Source organism: Cryptomeria japonica, chromosome 9, assembly GCF_030272615.1.
Source record: "Cryptomeria japonica chromosome 9, Sugi_1.0, whole genome shotgun sequence".
Lineage (NCBI taxonomy): Eukaryota > Viridiplantae > Streptophyta > Pinopsida > Cupressales > Cupressaceae > Cryptomeria > Cryptomeria japonica.
This window is the reverse complement of record NC_081413.1, coordinates 447961811-447974274: the sequence shown is the minus strand read 5'-3', so window position 1 is coordinate 447974274 and position 12464 is coordinate 447961811. Positions and strand designations below refer to the sequence as shown.

The 12464-nt window shown below is 34.4% G+C and overlaps 1 protein-coding gene across 2 annotated transcripts; it reads left to right on the top strand.

Moving 5' to 3' along the window:
* The first annotated feature begins 6128 nt into the window (after positions 1 to 6128).
* On the top strand, positions 6129 to 7889 carry LOC131026784 (ethylene-responsive transcription factor LEP). Of its 2 annotated transcripts, none has more exons than XM_057956766.2 (3): positions 6129 to 6300; positions 6462 to 6599; positions 6768 to 7889. In XM_057956766.2, the coding sequence occupies exons 1-3, from the start codon at positions 6249 to 6251 to the stop codon at positions 7556 to 7558; spliced, it is 981 nt and encodes a 326-aa protein (XP_057812749.2). In that variant the 5' UTR covers positions 6129 to 6248; the 3' UTR covers positions 7559 to 7889. The 2 variants fall into 2 exon arrangements, with proteins under 2 accessions (XP_057812749.2, XP_057812756.2); XM_057956773.2 differs by having other exon boundaries at positions 6167 to 6300; positions 6395 to 6599.
* Positions 7890 to 12464: the final 4575 nt, after the last annotated feature.

Genomic DNA, 12464 nt, shown 5'->3' with positions numbered 1-12464 from the left:
TCCAGCATATGAAGATGCTATTTTATGCAGTACATTCTTATTGGATTTAACCATCCAACTGTAGTCAGTGTGACTCCCATTTTGTGATTGAGCAGTGAGCTCTAGGTTGTTGGCCTTTCTGCGTGTGCAGACCCCAGTTATGTACACTTACTATCTATAGTAGTATCATTTGATTGTGGGTAAGGTTTCCCATCGTGGTTTTTCCCCTTACAGGGTTTCCACATACAAATATTGGTGTTATGTGTTGTGGATAACTTTATGTTTATGTTTCATGCATTAATCCTTACCAGTATAGAAATTTACTGTTAACACTGTCTACCGGCATACTTAACTGGTTTACCGGTGTTAAGCATTAAGTTGGTTAATTAGTTTTTGGTTTGAATTTATTAGACAACTGATTCACGCCCCCCCCCTCTCAGTTGTCTCTGGGACCTAACAATCCCCTTTTCTATCCAAAATTTGGGCTATGTGGGTGGCTACCGGTCTATCAAAAGCCCATTGTATGTGGGTGGCGACCGGTCTATCCAAAATTTGGGCTATGTGGGTGGCTACCGGTCTATCAAAAGCCCAAAAAGTAGAATGCTAGGAAAATGACAAAAGATTCATATCGAAAGGTGATTTTTTAATCTTGTTTGATCATCTGAAGGTTTGACATTAGCTCCTTCAACATCACACTATAAAGATTATAGTGTACATCTTCCTTCACCGTTTGGTGAGCAATCAAAATGTTGTTACCGGAGACAGAGTTCAGTCAGTTTGACTGGTAAACTTTGTATCCGATTACAATGGCAGCAAATTTAACATCAATTTCCTTAACATCATCGAACGACCATCAAAAGTAGCGTTGGTAAGTTTGTAGAGTTCTGCGTTGGAGAGTTTGCACCTAGGGCCGAGTAGACCTCCAATCTTGTGTAGGTAGGTGATGTTTTTTATCACTTTCTCCATGATTTTGTAAGGTTGGTCCAACTAGATAAATTCACCATGAATGCAGTTTAGAATGTAACAGACCCATTCTACTTCGTCAACTATGAGAAAATCAATAAATTGAGTGAAACCCTTCCTCTGCAAGTGGGAAAAATTCGGTTTCAACTAGTTATCTGTGATCAAATTCTCACTAAAAACACAACATAACTCATAATCTCCAAGCTCCTCAATGTCATAGTGAATGTATACCCTAATGTCTTCGGTGTGAAGAACACCATGACAGACACTCGAGAAGGCTCCCAGTGGTTCATCTAAAAGGGATTTGAAGGGATGCTTCTTGAATTAAGGATGGGGGAAGTTCTTGATTTCCACCACTAAAGGAGTATCAACATTGGATGAAGAATCCATGATCTATCAAAGAGGTGTTGAAACTAGGGTTTTTGTTAATAGTAAATACCTCAAGAAACTATCGAAAGATGAAATTGCTTTCGAGAAAAAATGCTCGCACAGATCACCTTGGACTCTTGAATACTCTGGAAATCACTCTTTTGAATGTTCGATCATTGTGTGAAGAAAATATCTTAACTTTCCCCTTTTTATCGTCATTAACCTTAATTTTTCACTGTCATAAATGCTATTGGGAAGTTTTACCAAGTCACATAGTTTGCGAGTAGGTTCCGTTAAACACTTGAAATTTTCTAAGTAACCATCCATAGTCAAAATTATCTGACTACATATCTTATTCGGGGTATTTGCATGATGTTCAAATATTTGCCTACCCCTAAGGCAGAGTTCCTTAGTTACTGGTTGTTCCCGCTTTTGGTGTAGAACCCGATGGCTCTACTGGGTGTTTTGTTGGTTGTGTATCTGATCTCCTGACCCATCTTTTCTCATTTTGTTTTTTGATATCTTCCACCTTTGCCTTTCCTTTCTCATCTGCATTTCTATTAGTTACTGGTGGGTTCTTACTTCTGCAATATTTACCAATGTGTCCAATCTTGTTGCATGCATAATAGACAATATTGTTCTTCTGGATTGCCTTTTTAAACCCTTGATTTCCTTTATTTTCTTTTGATCTGCATTGGCTAGCCATATGTCCAAATCTGCTACATGCATGACATCTTACATTTCCAAGACCAGTGAAAGATGCATTGTTCTGAGTATTCCTATTTCTACACTGCCTTTCTATATGACCATATATTTATTACAAACAAAGCATGTACCATTGAATTTATGAGCATTAGGTTGTGTTACCGGTGATTTCTGGTTCTGGCTATTGGCATGATTCTACTTTTGATTAGTGCCCGAGCTTTCTCCTTCTTCATAACCAAGACCTCTCTTGTCATTGGCATCTCTCTGACTCTTCAGTAGTTCCTCAATTTTTGCAAAGTTGTCTTTGAATTTGTCCTTGTATTCATTTGTAGTGACTAAGTCGTCTCTCATGATTATAATTTGTCTTTCAAGTTTCTATTCATTGTTCAGGGACTGGGTCCACTCAATTTTTAGCATGTCATTCTCATGTGTCAGTTTGTTGCATTCATCATATATGTCCTTGACTAATTGAGCTAGGTTTTCTTCATTATTCTTTTGGTCTTCAATCTCCTTGCACATTCTTATGGTTAGGGCTTGCATCTCAATCTTCAAGATAGTGTTCTCCTTAGTGAATTTCAGATATTGATCTTTCATAGCATCATCCTCATCACTATTCTAATTTTGCAATTGATCACAAAGTCCCTTACTCTTAGCTTGAATAGTTAAAAGCTTTCCTTGCAATGAAATGATGTGTTCCCTGGCTTGCATTAGTTCATTCTTCAGTTTACTATTTTCCATTTGCTCATTATCAAGATCCTCAAGAGCAAGTTGAACTTGTTGCTACTGACCGATTTCCTTTGATTCCAAATTCCATATCTTCCTCAAGTGGTTAAACTTCTTCTCAAAAACTACCTCATATACCAATTGTTGGAATCAAAGAACACTAAGAGGGGGGGGGGGGGGGGTGAATAAGTGTTTTACCAGTAATAGTAGTTTTGAACTTATTGCTTATGAACCGGTTAATAGTAAACAAAGTTAAAGTGCATAAACCAAATAATAGATAAAGAAGAAACACCATAACACCAATATGTATAAGTGGAAAACCTTGCAAAGGGAAAAACCACAATGGGGTTGATACCCACAATATCTATATACTTGATCAAGGTATACAACTATTACATTGAGGGGATTGCACATGCAATCAAGCCAATTGCCTAGAGCTCACTGCTCAAATATAAGTGTCACTGACTTACATAGTATTACAAATTGATTACAAACAAAAATAAACTTATGAGATACATCTAACCATGCTGGATAAGTACTAGTTTAAGCTTTGTTAACCCTCACTATGTACCGGTTTTGCCAGTGCTCTATCCTTCTCTATTCTGCTACCAATTTACATTGTGCACATGAAACTACACATAAAAGTTTCATTTTGCCTACCCAAAATCATATTATCGATCTCTAAAATATTTGTAACCAGAAACACATCCACTATATTATCCGGTCTATTGCTGAAAGGATCTCCTTAAATACCTTTCTAACGTTTCACCATGTCCGCTTCAATGAAGAATATAACCCCGTTGACTGTCCGATCATAAGTCATTTCATACATAATCCCGATGACCATGTCGACCTTCATACGTTTCCAAAAATTCCTTAAAGGAAATTATTGGGGCCACAAGATCACTTAGCCGAGTCCTATTGATAACTGGCTTCCAAATACATGATGTCGGGATGATGTTTTAGCCGGTTGTGAAGCAAAAGTGAATATACCGGTTGAGTGTAGTGAATATCGATTAACCCAATATAAAAAAAATTATAAATTAGTGAATCCTGATAAAGAATATCTACACCTCGAGATGAGTTGCCATCGATGATAACCCAAAATGCCATTAGTCCTTACCAGATGAGTGTCAATTGCCAACAGATGTGAGCGTTGGAGATTAGTTGTCTAAGGATAAGGATGATAGGGTGTGGTTGAAGCTAATAATTTATCTACATGACTCAATAGATGGGATTCTCTAGAAGTGGAGGTTAGGGCCCTAAGCACTAACATGGCCTTATAGGAAGAAAGGAATAATTTGGTGTGGTTTATCTATATTATCTAGAATAATAAAGATATGTTGAAGAGGATCTTGGAAGAGATAGTTTCCTTTACTAGGGAAATGGTGAGAAAGATGTCAGCTTCTATGCAGGTCATATAGGAGGATCTTGAAAGAAGACACACGAAGACGAAGAGGTATGTTGAGGTTCTTATTGTTGTTGATAGTTTGGAACTATCTAGTAAAAAAATTAATATAAATCTTAGTTTTCTTGTTATTGCTCCCACCGAGGATAAAATGAAAAGACTCTTCTTTCATGTCAATTTAGAAAACATCAACCAAGAATGGTAGGCTATTAAAGCCCTTGGTTTGTAGATCATCTATATATGTCCCCTGAGAGTTGTGTTTATGTTTTTGGTTGTCTATTTGGCTCGTTTTTTGTTTCCATCTAGTTCTTCTTTTTTGTTGTGGGTCCTGGTTCTTAATGCTAGTTTTTCTGACACCTCATGAGACCTCTCTTTTCTATCATTTGGTTTCTATGTAAGGGTTCAGACCCTCTCCAAATTTATCTAATAAGAACTAGCTTTAATTTTTTTTATTAAAAGAGGCATTTGCATATAGATCTAAATATATTATGTCTCATTCAATTTCTACAAATCACATTAGTTGGAATTTTCATAATGGATGTAAGAATGAGATGATATTTGACGAGTCTTGTACTCATTGCATGTGTAATATGTTGACTATAACTTTGCTTCGCATGGTTATCCTAAGTACTTTATTTTATTTTTATGGAGCATCTTGTAATATAACACTACTACTAGGTGTTTGAAAATTCTAACTTTATGATATGGATTCCCTTTGAATATTGCATTATTCTTATGATACTATGAGTTATTTGGTTAACTATGAATTAGTAAATTTGAGAGTTGTCTATTTATACATTTTAGCACAACAATGGATGTTCAAAATTTAGAATTTTTAAGGCTTTCTTTTATTATGCAATATTTTGCTATTTTTTTTATAACCACTACATAGGTTAAGAATCGACATCACCAGTATTGGACATTTGATGAACAAGCATTGTTTCTTGTAAAGTGTTTCTAGGTGAGTAAGATTAAGAAAAGAAACTTGGGTAATGAATAATTTCAATGTTTGTATCTCTCATATCTAACCCTTATTTCAAGATTCCAATAGAAAATTTATATAAGTCCCTTTGTGTAAGTAATAAACACAATGAACAATTGAGCTATTTTGTAGGTTAAGGCCAAACTACGAGGACTTTGATATAATCATTTTTCATTTGAAGATTTGATTTCATTTCATGAGAGGTTAAATACTCACTATATCATCTAAATTGAAGATAAGCATTCAAAAACATCCATCATTAGAGTAGTAAGCAATCCTTAAAACATAAGTGAACCTAATATGAGACACCCTTCTATATATGCATCCAAAGAATATGCAAATTTTAAAATTAGTGAATATTCTTGAATACTTAATATTCAATTTATAAATCAAATTTATTAATATATTCAGATAATAATTTAATATAATGTAATGAATATCATTCAATCCCATACCATTTAATAAAAATGTTTACAATTATAATTAAATTGAAAGAAATGAATACCCCAATTGTCGACACTTGAATCAAAGAAACCAAAAACATTCATTTTGTCTCGAGGCACCCGAACTAAACTCTTTGCAAAAATCACTTGTCCTGTCTCGTTTAGATTCCCTTATGTTTTCGATCATCACGTCTATTTAGATAATATTCATATCAAATTCTACCCAATACAGCGTACGGTGGACAGTGACTTCAAAGAAAACGGACTTCCGAACACAAAAACCTCTTTCAGCTAAATGAGTTGCGAAATCAAGTAGAGCGATGTGGCCGTTATCTTATCGAATACCCATCTAAGTAAGTTTATATTGTTTGGGTAAGATCGACATGATGGGTAATTCATTAATGTTGATACACAGCATGAATGGAGACAAAACTTAGTGGAATAAAAACAGCTGTAAAATTTGATATAGAAAAAAATTGAAGTTGAAGTAGAAAGCTATAAGTCTTTCCAAATCATCTATAAAAATTTATCTGTCCGTGCATAAATTTCTGTCAGAGTTATCTTCGAAGGACAATTCAATGGCAGAAGGAAGCGACCTGTTTGTCGTTCTCCGATTTGTGGACAGTTTGTTACTTTTTGTCGAAGACCCAGATTTTAGCTGAGTGTTCAAAAGCGAATGCTCAACAAAGCATATCAAAGAGGTGGATCCGAGTCGGGTTCGAATCCAGGTTGGTCAAATATTGAACTTATACCCTTTTCCTCTACCACTGCTTTTTTCTTTCTTTCTTTCTTTCTTCTTTATTTTTTTTGTTGTGTGAATAGGCCTTCTCTATTAGAATCAGCTTTAGAAAGAATAGTTTGGCAGTGATTTCTGCTTTATCCCGTGTAGTTGCTGGAGGTATGGAAAAACAGACCCAGCAATTGCTCGCCGGACAGAAAAGACACAGAAATGATCTGCCGTTGACGGGAATCACAAAACCCATCTGCTTCAAAACCGATCAGATTTTCTATGGTGCATCCAATAGAGGTTATTATACAGTCAATTCTGTTTAGCTTTTTGTTCCATAGGCACCAGGTTCGTTTTTCAATTGAATCCGCAACCAAAAATAAGAAATTTTACAGTATTAAAACTTTTTTGTTTATATCTATTGTGAGGTCGAAAGAAAATTCATTTATTTTCTGTTAAATTTTTCAGAGGTAGAGAAGTTGGAGAGAAAAGAAAAGGAACACCCTGTATTTATAGAAGCAAACCCCAATGGGCAACAGCAGAAGAGACAGAGGCGTTATAGAGGAGTAAGACAAAGACCGTGGGGTAAATGGGCTGCTGAGATTCGTGACCCAAAGAAAACAGCTCGAGTTTGGCTCGGTACTTTCCAGACTGCAGAAGACGCGGCCAAAGCTTACGATGATGCTGCTTTCAAATTAAGAGGAGCAAGGGCTAAACTAAACTTTCCAGAAAGAGCAGGCCTCGCAGCTAGTAATAATAATGATGATGTTTCCTTTCCAAACGCAACCCCAACACTAAGAGATTCTCTATTCCCATTCAATCGAATGTCGGCTCACTTGCAAAGCAGTAGTAGTGCAATAGTACACGGCGCCACTTGTTTTGACTCCTCTTCATTATGCTTTCCTCATTTCCCTGAGCTTCCCCGCTACACTAAGCTTCCACAACAGCCTTATAGTTTTACTCATCATTATGATGCCATTCAACGTTCTTATCAGCTGCAGCAAGAACAGCTAACTGTTTCTTATTGTCAAAGCGAGGGAAGTATGGATTATGAGAACTTTACCGGGAAGTCCATTTTGGGTTCATCATTGACCATAGATCACCCCGTATCGTTACCCAATAATTTTTTGCAACAGAAGCTTCTTTCACAAAATTTAGCTCAGACAGGTAAGAGTACTGGACAGCAAGGGTTAATTTTTTTTCCAGAAACTGCTACTGATCAAACATGTCTCAGCCTGGCTGCTGCTCAACATGACTGAGAATCCTCAGTAGCACTTGCTTCACTTAATTGCTTTTCGAAGATACCTAGACGACAAGGACGAAGAAGTAATATACCCACTTACTGCAAAATACAGTTTCTCTATGCTGGTTCTATCTTTTCACATTTCCCATCTAGAATATTATAACATCTTCCATTATTTTTCCTTGTAGATCCTAACTCTCTGAAGTCTTTTTGTTAATTGGTGTAGGCTTCATTAGAAATCAAAATATTGTATAAATATAATGTTCAATCCACGCTTAAGGTTCAAGCATAAGATCAACTATCAGACCTTATCTGGTCTCCTGTATTGTTGTGAGATTAATATGAATATGTTGGTGGCTTTACATGAGCAAATACCTATCTATTTTTTGCGCTAAAATCTTCAGATCTGATGTCCCATTTTCCAATACTCATAATCCCAAAGAGGATTGCCACTAGATATTCATGAATGACAGATATATATAAAATTGTTATGAGGTTTGCCCACATATCCTTATCAGGAGATCATTTTTCAAAAGATGGTTTCTGAAAATGAATAGTGAATTTTTTTTATTGATGTTTCAGATCATATTTAGTAGTAATCTGTTATCTGAAAGAAGAAAATGAAGACTTGGATTAAACAGATCTCATCTTAAAGAGAAGTCATTGTAAAAAAAACGAGAGGATCAGATAAGAAGGAACAAATATGAGTAGTCTCTTCCACCTCTACCTTCTTTTAAGACTGCACGTGCAATTTAATTCTTCACTGTTCTTTACCTGATAATGATCATTGAATACGATTATAAATCTAGATTGGAAAACATACACAATTGATTTTAAAAAAAATCTTCTTTATTTGTGTTATAATATAATTCACATTAGAGAACAACCACTATTCATGTAATTCATTTAAATCAATTTCTTAGATATAATTCTATTTGATCCTTCTATAAAAATAAGAAAAAATCTCATTGTATTTGAAATCCTTCTAAGAAAAATAGAATAATTTCCTTCTATTATCCATGCAATTTATCCTACAAGAAACTTAATTTTTATAAGTTTATTACAATTAATAATATTGGAAAGCTAGAACATGCCTTAGAATTCTTGCTTCATTTACTTCATACAAATGACACTTGTTTTGTCAAGTTCATCATTCCTAGTTTCAACTTTGTAGAGTCATAAATTGTAAACTTGTTTAGAATTTAACACTCCTTTTAATTCCTTTCTTTAGTGTGTCTTAAAGGTCAGTTTGAACGTATTTTAGCCTATCTCATCCAAATTGTTGTCATATGCTCATGAGGTGACTTGATATTATGTCTTGGACTTGTGCACTCTATAACCATCTTTCTCTAGTTCCTTTCTGATTAGACTATAGCATGTAATGCCCGAGTCATATTGGACTATGGTTCCTAGCACCATATTCCCTCTAAAAGAGGCCCAAATTCAAACATGTGCAAGCATCAACTCACACCATTTGTGATCCAATTCTAATATTTTGATATGACTATTGGAAGTCATCCTAAATGCGAAAATACATTGAGAACCCTATATAAGACAATAATTTATCATTCACAAAAGCACCTATCAATAACAATTCAAAAGTCCTAATTACTTCATTCAACATCAGATTTAAATACAAGGAGCATTAGGTTACAAGAACTTATCTTTAAGTGTATTTTCATTAGATATTTTTCTATGACTTGTCATATTATTGCATCAACACTCAACGACTTCTCTGAAGAGAATTGCATGAACAACATTATCAATCTTAAGATAATATCATTTAAACTCAAGTATTTTAATTTAGATTTAGCCTCTTCCCTACCAAGGGTAAGCTCTGTTATTCATCATCATAGTTGTAGCAGAGGTGGAAACATGGAGTTTGACTTAGGCAAGGCCATATACAATGCAACTTTTTCCCTCTACTTCTTGTGAGAGTTACAAATCCAACTACTTAAACTGATAAAATTTTGCAAAGTAGATTGAGACATAATTTTAGACTTTGAATAGGCAGTTTATGCCAATTACCTCAATATACCAGCACTTTTTGGCTAGAGAGAGAGATCTATAGAGAATCTTGTTTTGCAATCCAAAATCTTAATTCATGAAAACACCTTCAAGTCTAAGGAACCTACCTACATAGATTGACACTTTTAGCTCCAAATTTTAATAACAATTCTTTTTCTACATCTCATTTCTAGATCTATACTTTTTATTTGACTATTAAAGTTGTATCAACTAGTCTATGTTGAATATTATCAATTTTGCATCATTTAAGTTAGCCATTACATATTCACATCAAATAAAATCAAATAAAAAGGAGGAAATAATCATACACAACATCCAACTCTTGTTGGGTTTAAAGTTGAATCTCGATTGCCATTTCTCCTAATGAATGATATTGATTTGGATCTAAGTTTGTCTATAGGCTAGCACCCCATTTAAAAATATTATGTATTAATGAATTCAACATATCTTACATAAAGATATGAGATTTCCACAATCCATCTTATATTCTTATGTATTTTTCTAGATTCGATTGTGTGGCTGGAAAAAAATACACACAATTGAATCCAGAAAAATACATAAGAATATCTTACATAGTTTGTATTTCTTTATTTCATTTTCAGATCTAATTTGTATACATTTTTGCTTTCATATACATAAAAAGTTTAAGATTTAGAAGTAATAATTTCACATGTCTTTAGTTATTTCACTATTTTACACAGTCTTTCATATTCAACATGTTTCTAGCATGTTTTTCTCTTGTATGTTCTAAACTATCTTCTTAAAACATATGATAGATATATTATGTTCCAAATCTATTTTCTAAAAAGCTTTGTTAAATATTTTGAAAAGTTTGATATATGCTCCAAAATATCTTGTTAATGTCTTTCAAGTTGTGACATATGCTTTGGGAGGTATTTTATGTTGTACGTTTGATCTTGATGATAGTACCTCTACCAAGAAAAAACCACTAATTAGGACATCTTTGTGCTAGAAGATATATATATTAATACTTATTTTAAGAATCTCCCTTTTATAGTTGAAGCTTTGAAGAATGATTTTGATCCTTCTCCTAAAATGCCCCTCCCTCATGAGAATAAGTTAGTGCATGAAGATGATATCATCAATAATTTTCCTAGTGATACCTTACCTCCTATTCAATTCAATTACCTCCCTTATAAATATGAAGCATTGATGAATTATTCTTGTCCCTCTCCAAATAATTTCTTACTCATGTGGATCCTATGGTGCAAGAGAATGATATCAGTATAAATGTTCTTGTAGATTCCTATCAAAGGGATAGGGACACATATCATTAAGTGAAAACCAGGTAGTTTTCACACCACTATGGAATTGTTGGGCTAGATTCTTGACTTGTTGTCTCAACATATCAATGTCATTAGGAGGAGGATGAGGTGGGGGATTTCCTTGATTAAGGTAATATTTGAAGTTATCTCAACCTCTTCCACCCTCATTACAACTATGGTGTTCTGATGCTTCCCGTAATTGTGCAGTATGAAAATTAGAGGGTAGTTTGGCTCCCTCTTGAGCAAGTCTCAAAAAGTGAGCATTAGCGTTGTTTTTGAGGATTTCATCGAAAATTCGATTGAAGAGGGGGTTCTGTTGTGCCCTCTCTATTTCTTCAGGAGTGGGAGTACCAGGATTTTCATCATTTGTGTTTCCTCCATGGGCTTCTTGGAATTCATTGAGATTGTCCTCCTCTTCCTCCTCGATTTCGAGTTGTCTAGTCCTCGATCTGGTTTGAGCCATTTTGTTTGAAAGTTGTAGTTGAATTTTGGTGAAAATGATTATGAGTTGGTGATGGAATGAGAGATAAATTTTTGGTGAAGTGTTTAGCATATGGATCTCTAACACTAAAGGTTTGATGTTACCAAAGTCCTTTTATGAATTATTTTTTGTGTTGTCAATAATTTTTGATATGATAAGGTATAGCAAGGTTTGAGATGTGTTACAAAACAAGCTATATAGTAATGAGAGGATGCACTCAGATGCACTCATAGACTAGTTTTAACCTGCGTAGAAATGCCTCTTAGGATGAGTTTATCCTAGATGTAGAGACACTTTAAAGAGTGATGTGTTGTTTTGATTCAAGCAATATCTAAAAAGAACTTAGGACAAGACCTCTTTATTTTTTGAGAGTTGGAATGGATTAATGATGTATTAATGTGAGAATGGATGGAATGCTAACTTCAATAAAAACTTTGTGTTACAAAGGGAGCAAATTCTTCCTCTTCTCGCTCAGGGGTTGTTAGTTCTTCCCGAGCTATGTTATATGTAATGCAAATGTCTGGAAAGAAGGTAGGATTGATTTTGCCTCCCTTGTTTTTATGATAACTCAAAGCTCTATATACTGAGTAAAAGCTCTATTGTTCAAAGATTCTTGATCAAACTCATTGGATTTTCCTTGTAGATATAGATGCATATGATGCAAGAAGGCTCTATTTGAGACAAAAATTTGTCTATTGAGATAGAAAAATTTCCTTCTTTTGATGAAAGCCTTTCAGCTCAATGGTCTTTTCTTCAAATTGATATGTTGATGAAGATTCTTCCTTCTCAAAATGTGAAGGATGGTCATATAGTTTGATATTTTGTTTGCACTTTGTTTTGATATTTTCCAAATGTTGGTTTTTGAAAATTTTGTGTTGGATGAATACCTTTTTTTGAATTGGTTTTGATTTTCTTTGACAAGAAAACAGAGCAAGCACACAAACACAATAATGTTGCCTTAAAAGGCACAAATAAGTGTGGGTCTAAATCAACCCAATCTTTGAACCTTTTGACCCCTTTTCAAATGTTTTTGTGTATATTTATAAAAAAAAATCCCGAAGTTGGCTCAGTTTATCACTGGTCTTCACACAAAACGAAGACACTTCAAACACACTTTATCCCTAAGG

What these genes read in the sequence shown, in the direction of transcription:
- LOC131026784 (XM_057956766.2), top strand. Translation starts at nt 6,249, where the DNA reads ATGCTCAACAAAGCATATCAAAGAGGTGGATCCGAGTCGGGTTCGAAT. An exon ending in CGAGTCGGGTTCGAATCCAG is followed by an intron (nt 6,301 to 6,461) that starts GTTGGTCAAATA and finishes TATCCCGTGTAG; the next exon opens with TTGCTGGAGGTATGGAAAAA. An exon ending in CTATGGTGCATCCAATAGAG is followed by an intron (nt 6,600 to 6,767) that starts GTTATTATACAG and finishes TAAATTTTTCAG; the next exon opens with AGGTAGAGAAGTTGGAGAGA.